The sequence below is a fragment of the Stegodyphus dumicola genome, chromosome 9 (assembly GCF_044657685.1).
Source record: "Stegodyphus dumicola isolate Sdum_Otavi_A_Nest chromosome 9, ASM4465768v1".
NCBI classification, from domain to species: domain Eukaryota; kingdom Metazoa; phylum Arthropoda; class Arachnida; order Araneae; family Eresidae; genus Stegodyphus; species Stegodyphus dumicola.
Genome location: NC_140776.1, coordinates 171,182,933 through 171,199,126, shown reverse-complemented (window position 1 = coordinate 171,199,126; position 16,194 = coordinate 171,182,933). Strand labels below are relative to the sequence as shown.

At 36.8% G+C, this 16,194-nt stretch overlaps 1 protein-coding gene across 2 annotated transcripts in view; it reads right to left on the bottom strand.

Moving 5' to 3' along the window:
• The window catches only part of LOC118203274 (sodium-dependent proline transporter-like), a 186,595-nt gene that overhangs the window by 134,465 nt on the left and 35,936 nt on the right, over nucleotides 1-16,194 (bottom strand). For both annotated transcript variants that reach the window (XM_085824340.1, XM_085824341.1), the window contains exon 2: nucleotides 8,065-8,409. In XM_085824340.1, the coding sequence (XP_085680466.1) occupies nucleotides 8,065-8,392 (328 nt within the window). In that variant the 5' untranslated portion in view covers nucleotides 8,393-8,409. The remainder of the gene's footprint in view (nucleotides 1-8,064; nucleotides 8,410-16,194) is intronic.

The following is a 16,194-nucleotide window of genomic DNA, read 5'->3' as shown; positions in this document are numbered from 1 at the left end:
ATAAAATATAAAGAACGATTCTTTATTTAAGATTAATTTCTGTCCTTTTCGAAACAGAATCACGTGCTTGCAAATTTGAAGGCAATTATTTTTGTTTCATATTTCTTGAACTGTTTTGGATACCCGAGCCTCTTATTGTATATGACTTTAAATTGAAATCTTCTTAACAAGCAATTGATTTTGGTATTTTTACATTTAGAACCACTGGAGAGATAAGCGATACGCGACGGAGTACGTGAGCACTGTCCCTTTACCATTTGGGTTAATCAGTATAGCACCACGTCCACCTTTATCTTACATTTCATATTACATTATATATTACGAACAGGCAATTTCGAGTCTTTTTTCACGTATTCGAGCCAACAGAGAAAAGAATCTTCACTCTCTCATTATTAGCTTAGATATTCAAGGAGCCTTTGCCTCTCTGTTGTGGCCAGACATCCTTGATGCCTTGGTGACTATGGAGTGTCCAGGCGATCTCGTAGACCTCATAAGAAGCTATCTCCAAGACCATTCTATTCTATAGTTACTCTAGACTCTGGAATTGTTGCACAAAAATTGCATCGAGGATGCCCTCAGGGCTCATGTTTAGGTCCTGTCTTATAGACAGTGGTCGCAAATTCATTACTCCAAGAGTTCAAAAATACACCCAATTGTTCTATCATGGCATATGCAGATGACTTTATTCTTATTGTAAACGGGAAATCAAAACTACAATCAACAGCACAATATTGCCTTAAGAAGTTCAGTAACTGGGCTAGAGATCATACAATTACTATTTCAGTCTCTAAGACTCAAGCTATGACATTAGGAGCTGTAGCCCCTCTTAAAAGAAAGCCCACAATTAAATTGTAAAGCACCTCTATTAAGGTAGTTCAAAAAGTCAAGTATCTACGTCTTACAATTGACTAATTGACTCCAGACTTTCTTGGCTGCCGCACCTGAAAAATATTAAGAATCGAATTGGAATTTTGAATAATATCGTGATGTGGACCACGGCTAAAACTTGGGGTGTCTCTTCTTCCTTACTAAAAACTTGGTATCAGACAGTCACAGAAAGAATCATTTTGTACTGTGCTGGTGTCTGGGTAACTTCTCTAACTAAACATGAACGCTGTCAACTTCTCTCCATACAAAGAATGCCCCTTCCACAAATCAGTAGGGGGTACCGCACAACTTCGACTGTAGCCGTGCAAGTACTAACTGGTATTCCTCCTCTCGACCTAACTGCGGAGTGAGAAGCAATACATTCCTGTATATTACGACTGAAAAAACACATCACTCTATGAAATATTCACTTTTCAGCTTCAGACTACGAGATAAAAAATTCAGATTATCTTTGACACCCTTCCTATAATGATCTAGATTCTTAGAATTTATCTAGATCGCCTCAGTTGCCAATTCATCCGATCGCCATTTACACAGATGGTTCGCGTACTGAAGTAGGCACAGGCTGTGGTCTGTGTGTCATGCTAAATGGTATTGTGAAACACACATGGAAAAGAAGATTAAGTAATTAAAACTCAATACTACAAGCTGAATTGACAGCAATAAAGAAAGCTATTCAACTCTCCTATAAATTCGATACACAAGCCCATATTTGCAGTGACTCTTTATGTAGTTTGGAGGCAATTGGTGGTATAAATTCCAGAAATCCGCTAGTCACAGAAATACAAAAATTACTTCTCAACATATCAGAATTTCGTCCACGGTTATCCTGGATTCCAGCACATACGAGCATAGTTGGCAATGAGCTTGCGGACGAACTTGCCAAGCAAGCAGCAACTGGCATTAACTTGGCGGAACATCCCTTGCCAATTTCTTATCTTAAAAGGATTACTTATAAGCACTTAATGAACTTTTGACTTCTTTTACGTTTGCTATTGACAATATTATCTACCATTGCTTTAGATACCGATAAATCATGGCTTTTAGAGCATTTTTTAATAACTAAATGCGAATAATTTTCTTCGCAAAGAGCACAAATAGAGTCTTCAGACCCTTGCTTCTTTAAAAGCGCCATTTCGCATGAAAACAAAATTATCAAATGCCGGACGATAATTTACACTTTCACGAATACAAATGCAGCTAAATTTTTTTTTTCCAATCAGGCGATTTTTTTAATAGCAAAGCAAATTCGTCTAAAAAATATACAGCAGCCTTTGTAATCTACACTTGCTCAAAAAAAAAAAATTCACAAATGATTTCAGTAACAATAATTATAACATCTATATGAATATAGTTAAAAACAAACGCATGATTGTTTTCTGAAAAATATAATAATCAGAAGCAAGAAGGCGAAAAGGAAAACGAAAAGAGAACAACTTTTACAAAACTAATTTAAGTGTTACATTCGATGATATCTCACGAGACACAGTAGAAGTAATACTTGTAGCTTTTCTTTGAAAGAAAGCCGTCATATTATAAAGAGGTATGAAGTCATTATTTTTCCTTTTATTCATTTCTCTAAGACTGAAATGGGGAAATTTTCGATTTTCTTATTCTCTTCAAGTAAATCCTGAGGATTTTTGAGATTTTCGGTATGAAACTCCAAAAAGGAATTTCGTTGAAAATAATTGCTTTCCTTCGAAAGAATGTTCAAGACGTTTACTTCTTCAGCAATTTCATAAACTTTTCCCATAGTATTAAAGTAAAGTAATTTTAAAAAGAAAGTAAAGTAATTTTGAAAAGAAGTTCTAAATAGCTTTTGCACATCATAGATATTTTTTCCCGCAGTATTTTATATTTTTCCTAAAATATTTCTTTAGAGATTTTAGAAATGCTATAAGTTTTAGCATTCTACAATTCGCAATTATTGTAAGAGTACATGTTTTCAGACGTCACTAAGTTTTTTTTGTGTTTATTCGAATAAATTCTTCTGGAGAATAAAAATTCATTTCGAAGAAAGTTACATAATGTCTGTGTTTGAAAACACGTTGGGTTTTATATTTGAAATACATTTATAAGATAAATTGACATTTTGAAATCAAACGTTTCAAAACATTATAAATAGAAATGTTGTAATAATGGCACTTTTTAATTTTCAGGAATGAAAAAATTGATTTTTTTCCAGTATAATTCATAAAATGATTCATTTTTAGTTTATAATTTTTCTTAAATTAGGCTATTTAATACTAAAATGCATTACAAGAAATTTCATTTTAGAATGTGTAGGAGAAGACGTAAAGCAAGAGTACTACAGTAGACGCTCGTTTTTACGAACTCGTAGGGACTACGAAAACAGTTCGTTAAATCGAGAGTTCGTAATTTAGAAAGGCATCGGAAATTGTTAGTATTTCACATTTTAATGTTTTCGAGACAGGTTAGTGATACTATTCCATGCTTTTATTTATGTATTAGGAATTATTTTTAATAGTATTACTACTTAATAAATGATATCCATTCTATTAAACAAACAAGAAATATAAAATATTTGTAAAACGTACCTTTATTAAGTCATCGAGCAACAAAATAATCACTTATCTTTGTCTGTTTTAAAACAACAGATTGTACAATGCAAGACTCCATCTTCTCTATATTTGTTAGCATTTCACAATTATCACTGGCCTCAAAAAATCGTCTAAGTTCTGACAAGTATTCAGCAGCTTGTTTTAAAGTCGGTTTTGGTGTTACTTCATTTTCTTCTCTTCTTCTTCTGGATCTGAAAGTCTCTCATTCTCGTTGATTATGCTGCTAATAATATCGTGATCCGATATTTCCTCCGTGCAGATGACATTAGAATCCACATTTAAAAAATCCTCGAATGAAAGTTCTGGCAACTGTGGATTTCTACGGCGAAGTTCATGCATGAGAACCTCATCTTCGTCGTGAGATCTATTGTCATGGATTTCTTCAGTTACGTCTGTTTCTTTAATAAAACCTGCATGTCGAAAGGCTTTAGAAATTGTTTCATCTAAAACATCATTTCATGCACTGATTGATAAATGCATTGCACCAAGAATATCAATCTGATAAGGTTGTTCCCTTTCCAAGCCAAGGATTACTCTTTGCAAGAGCACTGTCTTATATTTTCGCTTGAAACTATTGATTATCCCCTGATCCATTGGCTGTAAAACTGCAGTTGCATTTGGTGGGAGATATTCCACACGGATTGCCTGAAGCCCAGTGACTTCCATGTGTGCAGTACAATTGTCCGCGATTAGGAGAACTTTGCGCTTCTCTGCTGAAAAACGGTTATCTAAATCTCTCAACTATTTTTCGTAGATGTTGCCAGTCATCCAGGCCTTATTATTAGCATAATATGCAGCAGAAATCTTCTGAACATTTTTGAAACCCCTTAGTTTCAGATATTTTCCAATAAAGAGCAGAGGCAATTTTTGTGACCCAGTCATGTTGGCTGCAATCAAAACTGTTAAGTCTCTCTTTAGCTTTATTACCTCCAACAAATTTATCTCCTTTGTAAGCTAATGTTCTTTCTGGCTAAATCTTAAAAAACAAAGCCGTTTCGTCCGCATTAAAATCGTCATCTGCAGCGTATTCAGAAAGAAGCAATTTCAACTTTTCTTCTTTCCATTCATTTGCTGATGACGTGTCTACTGCTGCACTTTCACCACACACTTTCCGGAAACTCAAACCATTCCGAAATTTAAATTTCTGTAACCAACCATCCGATGCTTTAAAATCTTTGATGTTTAATTTGGAAGCAAAAAAGTGTGCTTGTTCTTTAAGTACATTTCCATCAATTGGAATGTTTAAGCTTCTCATCTTTCGAAACCAAACAAGCAAAGCCCTTTCCAAATTTGGGTGTTTTGATTCTCGAAAATATTTTCGAGAGGAGGGTCCACATTCATCGCTTCCGTTTTTAGCTCCAAAGATCTTCTCTCTTGCCTTTAAAATCGTCGATAAACTATTTTTAGGAATTCCATATTTCTGAGCAATTTGTCTCTTGCTTAATATTTTTTCGTCAACTTCTTTTGAAATCTTCTTCTTTATTTCAACCGCTAAACAAATTCGTTTCTTCATTTGCGACATAGCTCTAAGAATCTTACTTAACAAAAACTGGCCCAATCTCCCTCTCGACTAACGAGACTTCACTGATTGAGTTGTCCAGATCAAATGACTATGACATTACAAAAAGCAACAACTCTCTTTTAGAAGCAACCCAAACCCCTTTAACACGAATGGTCTCACCCCCACCCAACAACATCAGGCCGATGCTCTTCTGAGAGCTTCCCACAACAAACAACACCATAAATTTGTCCTAATTCCCCCTCTTCTCAGCCCCCTTCTTCCTTACTGTACTTCTTCGAATGTTTCGCACTTGCTGCCTCAAAATAGTGGGAGATTTTATTTGACCTTCACACTTCGTCCCAATGAAACACGCAGAAGTATGAAAACTGAGTTCGCAAAAAAGAGATTTTCCTGATTTGTAGTTCGTAAATAAGAGCGCAAAATTACATTACATCTATGGGAGTGTATTCTGGACCATTCGGTAGTTCGTCAAATCGAGAGTGTTCGTAAAAAAGAGGTTCGTAAAAACGAACGTCTACTGTATTATGTACTTAAAAAAATAGGAACTTGTAAGTAAATAGACATCATAACATATACTTTATTTGAAAATTCAGTCGCTGAATCGTATGCAGTGTTTACATATAAATAAACTAAATCTTAACTTTTATATGAATGCAAGTACATTGTACAACTGTTGTAATCTATGTAATTTGGCTCACCAGCGGCCGAGCGGAAAAAGCCTCTCATTACTGGTAATTCGGTCAGGGGTTCGAGTCCCAGCGATTGGTAAACAGATATTTGAGTCGAGCTTTTATTAACCATCGAAGATTTTTGATTTCCTTCAGGCGTTTCAGAAGACTGTAGTAAAAGCACGAAGGCGAAGACCGCAAAAAAGAACATTGCACTAAATACAGAAACAACTCAAATTTTATTTACAGCTCTTTCAGGTGTTCTATGTGTGAACCGTTGGTCAAACAGCATATATCAGTGTGATATTCGAATTCATGGCAGACTCTATTTAGACTCAGTTCAGTCGTTTCCGGAGCTCAACACGCTCTCTCGACGATGCACTAACCGCGACACTCTACGAGACTCTTTCGGTGCACTCGACGACCCACTCGGCACTCGCTGGCCCGGCGGTCAACGCGATCGCCTCCACAGGGATTGACTTGCTAGACAAGACACACTCACTCGATGAGAGACGCACACTCACTCGCCCTCTCGATGAAGCACACACTCTGAGACACACTAGCTGATTGCGGACCAGCAGGGTTTATATAGCTTTCGGCTTGTGTTTGGGGAGGCATCATGCTTGGCAGTCGTACAGACCTTCACATCTTCGACGCAGGTTCAGTCAACGGGACCCGTTATTGTAACGAGATTCTTCTTCCATATGTGCGTCTTTTTAGAGGCGCTATGGGTCCGCAGTTCCTTTTCATGGACGACAATGCACCATGTCATCGCACAGTAGCTGCCGAACAGCTCTTAGAGAGTGAGGATATTGAACGTATGGATTGGCCGGCACGATCTCCGGATCTCAATCCCATCGAGCATGTATGGGATTTTCTAGGCAGACGCTTGGCAGCTCGTACCTTACCACCAGTAACGATTCCGGAGCTTCGATTGGCGCTGCAAGTCGTATGGGCAGCAATGTCTCAACAACTCCTTGACACCCACATTCTCAGCATGGGCAGACGCTGTGAAACCTGCCTAGCAATCAGGGGAGATCATATCCCCTATTAAAGACCGGATGTTTCTTGCTGGACACCCATCACAGGGATGTTTCGGCCTTCAGTCGCATTGCGCTCCATGCTACTTTTTCAATAAAGCTTCTTTTTATCCCTCTGATTTCTCTTTTAGTAAGTGTTGCTTACATTACTCATGTCCTTACGTATTGGGGATGTGTTGTACGTATTAAATGTGTTGATTTGGAAAGCTTTTGTACAAAGTTATATTGAAAAAACCGTCTCGTCCTTAATTTTTGCACACCATTGTAAAATCATGACAGTTATGTCTACATTTAAACATTATCTGAATTCATATTTGCAATACTTTTACTGAGATAATCAAAGCAAACTTGTAATTCATTCACACATTGACTGGATTTTCAATATCGTTTAAACTACTTTACAATATCATTTTTATCAAGTACATGCAAACTGGATAGTAATATGCTTACATTACAATAGTTTTGCTCTTACAGTCCTGTTACTATTTTACGGGGTGAGCTATTTTTCTAGTGTTGATTTTCAGTTGCTCTAGTATTTTGAATTGCTATTAAAATTATCCTGCGAAGATACAATTATTTTGCGTTGCTATTAAAATTATCCTGCGAAGATACAATTCTCAAGGGAGGGGGGAGAATTTTAGTACCTTGCTGAGCATAGCCTGATATGACTACAGCCATGACCATATGCCTGCTGCTAAGCTTGATGTGACTACTATGTCCATATGACTACTACCAACTGTTATTATGCAAAATTTGAATTGTTTCTGTATTTAGTGCAATGTTCTTTTGATGTAATCGTCTTAAGTTTTTTACTATAGTGTTTTGAAACCCTTGAGGGAATTATGAATAACCCTATATTTGGTAGAAGATTTCATATAAAATATTATTTAGGCTCGTATGGTAGGCCATTCGCTGATGTTTCGCATATTAACACCAGTGCACTCTGCTTCATCTGAGGGGAAAACCATCTGTATGAGCTACTATGAACTAGCATGTACAGTGCGGGGGGGGGTGAGGACAGTTCTATATCTCCCGTTCTACTGGGCCGATTGATGAAATTCAAATTGTACTTTTCATGTCTCGAAAGCGCAACTTGGATATGTATTAGATTTATATATAGCGTTATTCTAACATAGGTATTTTGACACAAAATCGGACTTTTTCTGAAGTGATATGCCCATGGTTTTCCATATTTCGATTCTACTACTCAAATTATGCCTAAACATTATATTTTGTAAAATTTGGTGCGAAATTTACGGAGAAATTAAAAAAATTATCTTGGCGCATTTTTTTCAGTCTGCGCCAAGAATAATTGCAATAATATCATATTCAGTAATGCACAAATAAAAACTGGAACAGCTTACCACCTCCATGCTCGTAAGCTAAGTATGGAAACCTCCACACATTGCCGATTCCCACCGAAAGTCCAACGCACGAGAGCAGGAATTCCCACTTGGAACCCCAGTTGCCTCTAGATGCTATAGTATGGATGGACAGTTTTCTAATGGAAGCACTGCCCTTGCGATTCGTAACCATGGATGCTCTCCTCATGGATGACCTCGACTGAGCAGAGAACTGCCTTTGCAGAGGTTGTCTATTAGTTTCTCCACGTGGCCCGGATTCTTTGTCTGAATGTCCATCCAGGATTTTGCTAGTGAGAGATTTATGATGAAAAGATACTCGACGATCCATTGCTTAGAAAAAAAATCCTGTAAAAATTAATACATGGTTACATATAATATTGCTGCAAATCTTTAATCTCTCTGTGTTGGATATTTCATATTTTAAAATGACTGTATACCTTCGAACACTTTTGTTTTTAATTTTTAAGTTTGTGCATTAAATTTTGGCTCTAAAGTAATTAATGATGAAAAAAATGAAGAAGGTGAGTTATTTAATGACCATTAATTTTGTATCTTTGGAATAAAGAAGGAAAACAAGCAAAAAAAAAAAAAAAAAAAAAAAAAAAAAGGAAAAAAAAAAAAAGGAAAAAAAAAAAAAAAAAGCTATAGTTACAGTAAATTAGAAACACTGTGTTAAAAAAAGTATAACATATTTTCTTATTTTGTAAAATGCAAACCCATCATAATGATATTTTCAAGGAGGTGAGGTAGACTATTATTTTAAAGCTAGGAAGTTATTTAAAATTTGTTTAAGCTAGTATGTGTAATATAACAAAGAAAAAGCATATTTTCTCATTAAAATTCATGCCTAACACATAGTAACTTTATAAAAATAAATTTATTAATTATTAAATAGTCTGCCTCCTTACTTCAACTGTTCTAAACATGCATACCAAATTGCATACGATTTCAATGGTAATTTTTAAAGATATCATGTTTCTTGTTAACATTAGAACACGAAAAATGAAAAACGAGATAAACGCATTTAAAGAATTCACCTACTTTTATTTACTTTTAATCAATTTGTAAACTTAAAATTCCACTGATTTATAACTAATGCCCTCTTGGGTTTCAGAATTTGCATTTTTTTGCTTTCTCGCAGCTTTTAAAATTTGTTTCTGGTTTTTAAAACCAAATCAGGGAATGTCGTTTTGCATTGTCGATATGATTAACATCAAACCTTTCATACTCGTTTGCAGTGTAGTAACCAATATCTATACCAATATCTGTCTATATCTATAAAAATTAAAATAAAAAAATATGATGTGTACACCACATCACTTCCTTGTACGGAATATTAAATTATACGAATTTTTTCTTGCATTTCTTTTAAACTTATTGGATTCAATTAAATCTACTTCGCCGACAGCGCTTAAACCACAATAGAATAAAGGCATTCTTTAAAATTCACTCTATTTGTTTAACATAGCGACACTCTGGCACTAGGTTCACTTAACAGTATTATATTTCATTCATATTATAACTCAGAATGCACAAAATGTATATCATTTAAAGAATTATCTAATTGTTGCCACATGTTCTTTTCAAATACTATAATAAAGCTAGAACGATGTAAAAAATAAATTAAGCAAACAAAATGAAAAAGAAACAGATTTTCACAGACGATTGAGTATTTCTCATTCAATTAATTCAGTTTCCACTTTGCGAGAAGACAAAAATACATAAAAGCTCAAAATATCTGTATTAAAAATTACTAATTATTAAAAATTAAGTAAATATTATACACTTATTTCCTCGAAAAAATTCCAGAAAGGATTAAGCATGATTTAAATCGCAATAATAAATGAAGGCGTTATTTTTGTTGTTACGAAGCTTAGTCTCTCTAGATTGGCAACAAATCTACAATTCCGCTGTTTCAAATGTAAACAAATATGTCCGCCATGTTATTTAAAACTTAACCGCACTTAAACAGCTTTTAAATTGTTGATAATTGTACAAATATTGCTTCCAGAATTACGAAAGGCATAAAAACCTTAACCGGAAGATAAGAACAACATAATTTAATCATATTTAAAGCAAAAAAATGTACAATTTACAAACATATAAGAGTAAAGAAACTGAGATCACTGTGCCGAGTAACAAAGTGGAAATATATATAAATATAGTATTTATATAGGTTCGGTGCGTCCGATTGCAACCAAAATACGAGGTGCACATCTACATGTTATAGCAGTCCTATATACAAAATTTCAACGTTCTGAGGCTACTCGTTTTTGAGTTATGCGAGATACGTACGTACGTACACGTTCGTACAGACGCCACGAAAAATTCTCTTCAGAATTAATTTTAAAGCAGTTTTATAATTTTTTTGGAATAAGCGAGTCTTTTATTCTGTCCTTACGAACAGATATCACGCAAAAACATCGTTAAATTGCATTCGATAGCGGTCAAAATGGATATTTTCGTTGAAATATGCTGCCTGAAACTTTTCGTGATTACAATACTTCCTTTTTACTTCGTACAAGGAAGTAAAAAACGCTTATCAGCAATGTAAATACAGAATCAAAACACGAGCGAAAATGCGTTAGTGAATTCATAACACACAGCTTGAAAACATGCTAGAACTTTGTCTTGTTGCCATCATAAAAATACTTTTTGGTCTTTAAAATGCAAATAAATAACGTTTAAAGCCCCGAAAATAAAAGTAAACAACTCTGACACACCCACTTCGGCCTTTTTAATGTTTACGTCTTGTGCACTTCCGGTATGCTTTTTGAAGACAAGGTGTCAAATAAAGTATCATAACTCCGGTTTAAATGAACGTAGGAACAAAATTTAAACAGTTTTGGAAACATAAGAAATAATACTTTCATCGAGCTTAAAACAAATAGAGTTTTATGACCAAAATCTTGGTTTCTAAGGTATACAGCCGCTGAAGCAAAGAAGTCGTTTATTGTGAGTATGTAAGGATCTTAAGTTTTACTAACGTTTATTTTATTTTAAATCTTTACTATCACTTCTTATTTTCTACTTCCGGCCAGAATTATAAGCGTGAAGGATTTTATGCAAAGTTTGTCTGGCGAACGCCAAGTACTTAAGTTGTGGCTTTTTGCCAAGCAAGTAAGAGAGGAAGTCAACGCAGGCCGCTTACCTTAGAAGTTACGCAGTTGCTGTTCGCCTTCCAGGCCAGAGGTTTTAATCCTCTTGATAAATTAAACGTATTGTAGTGTTCACAGTCTCTGTGCTACATACGCTTCCTGTTATTATAAGGCCAATCTTCCACGTGTATTATTCTAAAGTTAAATTAGAGTTTAGTTTTATTTTTATACTTTTTTACGTTAGACCCCGAGTGGAGGGTCAGTGTAGTCCGAAGTACGGAAGTTATTGTATATAGAGAAAAATAAAGGGTTTTGTATACCCTTCGTCTGTATCCTGTCTACTTACCACAATTAGTGAACATAGCTTTAGTAAGCTCTCTGTTCCGAGTCAGGTCCTTGTATGTTCCCGAAGAAGGTTAGAAGGAACATTGAACCTGATAGTGGCGCCCAACGAAGAAGAATAACCATGGCCGAGTTTCAAGAAGAACCTGTGCTGCCTGCAGAAACGGCTCAGAATCCAGAAATGCCAGCTGCCGCCCTGGAAGGATTCGGTTACATCGTCCAGACCATGCGCGCTTCGATGAAACCAGAAGCAACGTTTAATGGAAACTCACCGGTAACCAGTTTTTTGGAAAAATTGGATGACCACTTCATGCTCTACCCCGTGCACGAGTTTCAGAAAGTTACCTTAGCTACCAGCGCTTTGAGGGACCAAGCGCTTAACTGGTTCAAATGTATCGGCAGAAGTCTCTTGGGTCAAGCAGGAAGTCCCACCTATACTTACGAAAATTTCAAGACTGCCCTACTAAAAGCCTTCCCTGTTGTAAGGGATCGTGCGAAATTAGAAACGGAACTTTTTAGTATATATCAACAAAGAATGGAAAACCTCTCGAGATTTATTTTAAGAAAAATTCACGTTTTCAAGCTCTTGTATGGAAACCGTCCGGATCCTGAAATAATTCAAGTGATTTTGCCGAGGTTACTGCCCCAAGTGCATAGCTTTATTGAATTAAATCCGACTACACTGGAAAAGTTATTTGAGCTAGCAATCCAGTTTGAAAGTAGAAGAACGGCGGACGTCGAAAGAAGACGCCAATATCAACAGCGAAACCAATTTGGTACGCCAAGACTACAGCAAACTCAAGCATATGGCTACGGAGAAAAAGCGAATCAGTGGGCAAGGAAACCCGAGCATTCAAAAACAGCCGGCGGACGTCGACAGTTCAATAGCAACCCAGGAAAAAAGTCTCAAGGCCAGGGGAAAAAGAAGGAAAGCACGGAAAGGAAAAATAATTTAAACTAAAACGGATTTCTGCGGACGAGAGGGTGCGGAAATCCGAAGGCCACGAAAACCCCTCTTCCTACAAGTTAAATACAGTAATGGTGAAAAATTTGACTCTTCCGAAGATTGAAGTCTTGGTGAATAATATCCCGGCCACCGCACTCCTGGATACCGGCGCGCAGTGTTCCTGTGTGGCAGAGGAGTTTTTTAGAAAGTATTTTCGCAAATACCGCATACGGATAATACAACAGTGTTAGCGGCGCAAGGAGAAAAATGTAAGTGCGTAGGTAATGTACCTTTGTATATCCGTATCAAGGACGAACAAGTAAAGGTGATGTTTTTTATAGTAAAGAATCTGCAAGCACATTTGATCTTAGGAATAGACTTTCTTTCAGGCGCACAAGCTACACTGGATTTTAATGAAGCGTCCCTTAAGCTGACAATGAAACCAGTGCGTGTAGAAAAGGTTGAACCGCCAAGGTTAAATCTTGACCACCTGCCTAATGACGAGCAAGATAGAATCCGACAAGTGGTAAGTGAATTTGCTTCGTTATTTATTGATATTCCAGGATTTACTCAGGTTACTAACCATAGTATTGAAACCGGAGATGCATTGCCGGTTCGTCAAAAACCATACCGGTATGATAAGAATAAGGAAAAAATTATAGAATGGCATATTACCGATATGCTACGTAAAAAGATCATAACGCCCATCTCAAGTAGTTATGCTAGCCCGGTGGTTTTATGCAAGAAGAATAATGATTATCCTTTGGAGCATCCAAAAAGGTGGAGATTCGCTATTGATTACCGTAAATTAAATTCCATAACGAAATATCCGGTATATCCGTTACCGATCATAGAAGAAATTTTAAGGAACATAAATTCAACCAAATTTATGACGACTTTAGACTTAACGACTGGTTATTTTCAAATAGGGGTGAGGCCTGAGGACGTGCCTAAGACTGATTTTATAACCAAGTCTGGCACTTATGCATTTTTGCGTATGCCGTTTGGCCTTTCAGGGGCCCCAGCAACATTTCAGCGATGCATGGACATTGTGTTAAGACCTGTTCTTGGAAAGTCCACATTTATCTATTTAGACGATATCATTATTACTAGTGATAATCTAGACCAACATGTACAGGATTTAAGACAGGTGTTTTCTTTATTAAATGAGGCCGGTCTAAAAGTTAATGTCGAAAAGTGCAAATTTGCAGCCCCTGAATTAAAATATTTAGGTTACAAAATATCGCAAAAAGGGATCGAGACAGATGAATCAAAAATAATCGCTGTACAAAAGTATCCGACTCCAAACACGGCAAAGAAGCTCTCTTCTTTTCTAGGAATTTGTTCATATTATAGGTCCTTTATAAAAGATTTTGCGGCTATCGCTGAGCCATTGTTAAAATTTAAAAGGAAAAAGGCAAGATTCTCGTGGACGGCCGAAGCCAATAGTGCTTTCGAAAAATTAAAACAAGCATTAACGCAAGCCCCTGTGTTAAAATTTCCTGAAAAGGATGAAAATTTAGAAATTTCAGCGGATGCTTCGGATTATGCGGTAGGAGCGGTACTTTCGCAAAATCAGCAGCCCGTGGCATTTTTTAGCCGAACTTTAAATCAAACACAAAGAGACTATTCCGCGACTGAGAGAGAGGCACTTGCAGTTCTGTTAGCAGTGCAAAAGTTCCGAGTCTATTTTGGAAAGGCGCCGATAACAGTATATTCTGATCATGCGGCGGTAACTAGATTGTACTCAGGGAAAAATTTATCCCCAAGGTTAATAAGATGGGCACTCAAGCTGCAAGAATATAATCTGGTAATCAAGCATACCCCCGGAAAGGAAAATATCGTAGCAGATGCCCTATCACGAATTAAATTAGACGAACAGGGTAATACCGTAAAAGTTGCAATGCTTACAGCGTGTACAATAACTTCCCGAGAAACTGTAATAACAGAACTGGGTAAGGATCCTGAGTTTGGAAGTATTTATGAGTATTTGAAGGATCCTGAAAATTTTAGCCACCAAGATATTGTGGCGATAAGAAATAGGGCGGCCCATTACGAACTAATAGATGGTCTATAATTCTACACAAAAACTACGAATTCCAACAACGAATTTCGACCTGTTATCCCAGCTAGTCTTAGATTAAATATCCTGCATGAGCTCCATGACAAACATTTAGCTTCTCATGCTGGTATTCGAAAAACTATCCAACGCGTACGCGAGGCAGTCTAATTTCCTGAACTGCAAAACTTAACAAGGGCGTATGTCCAGTCCTGCCAAACATGTCAAGCCGTTAATTAAATTAATTTCCGCCCGGCCGGGTTTCTAAATAGTATTAAATCCGAATTTCCAAATGAAATAATTGGCATCGATTTATTGGGCCCTTTCCCAAAAAGTCAGTTAAATAAAAGTCGCTATCTCCTTGTTATGGTTGATCATTTTAGTAAATGGACCGAAATTGTTCCCTTAAAACGAGCCTCCGCGAAATTGGTTACCGATTCTATTTTAAATAAATATATTTTAAAATACGGGGCGCCCCTAAAAGTTATATCGGATAATGGTCCTCAATTTGTAAGTAATATATTTGAAGACATGTGCCAAAAACTGGGCATACGTCATTTAAAAATGGTCCCGTATCGGCCGCAATCAAATATAGCGGAACGGGTCAACAGAAATATAGTGAAAATTATCCGTAGTTATGTTAAAAATTTTCATAAAAGCTGGGATAACTATGTCAATGAATTTGCTTTCGCCCTTAGGACCGCAAAACATGATACAACGGGCAAAACTCCTGCTGAGTTATTTCTAGGCAGAAAGATTATAACACCGTTAGATAAACTATTTTATGTGCAACAAAGAGCCCCAGAATTTAAAATGGGTGATATAGAAAAACTAATAAAAGAAGCAAAAAAGTATACGGAAGTAGCACAAAGAAAACAGAAATTATATTATGATTTGAAACGACGGGGAGTAACTTATAAAGTAGGGGATGAAGTTTTAAAAATTAAGCATTCACATTCTTCAGCACCAGAAGATAAAACTGCCAAATTTTTTCCACGATTTGAAGGACCATATGTTATAGAAAAAATAACTCACGCTGTTGTAGTGTTAAAAGCCAGAAATGGTGAAACCTGTTCCGCAAACATTGATCAAATCAAGCCCTACTTCGATCGTAATAAAATGCAAATCTTTTCAGATATTTTGCAGGATCCGGCACGGCAGACACCGCAGGTACAAGTTCCAGAGGTGAAAAAACGACAAGTACAAGGGCAAGCCAATGAGAGACAGAAGCAAGTGAAAAGAAAATTGCCCCGCGGAAAAATGGAAGGTAACAAGAAAAAGAAGCCGTGCCACCGTCCAGAAACCAGAGTTCACGAACACCCCCAGAATGAAGAAGGGAGAAGGACGACGTATGTGAAGAGGACCAGGAGAAATGACGGCAACTATAACCCGGCTTTAAAACGGAAGATCTACTCGTCCGACAGAACTCTCCGCAGCAAAAGTCGCCGAAATGCAGAAGGGCCATCAGCGGCGGAGGAAAAAGTACAAGAAATATTTGAACGGCCAACAACGAGGTCCAAGCAGGATCACGACAGAAGTTTCCCGGTTCCGCCAAGACCAGCTGCCATCAAACGGCAAAGACCACAAGCAGAGGAGAAAAGGAAAGTATTCAAGGGTGGCCGTACTGGTGAAAAAAGGAAGCTTCCAGAGGAAAGCACTGAAGGGCGAGCCCGTACAAGAAGGAG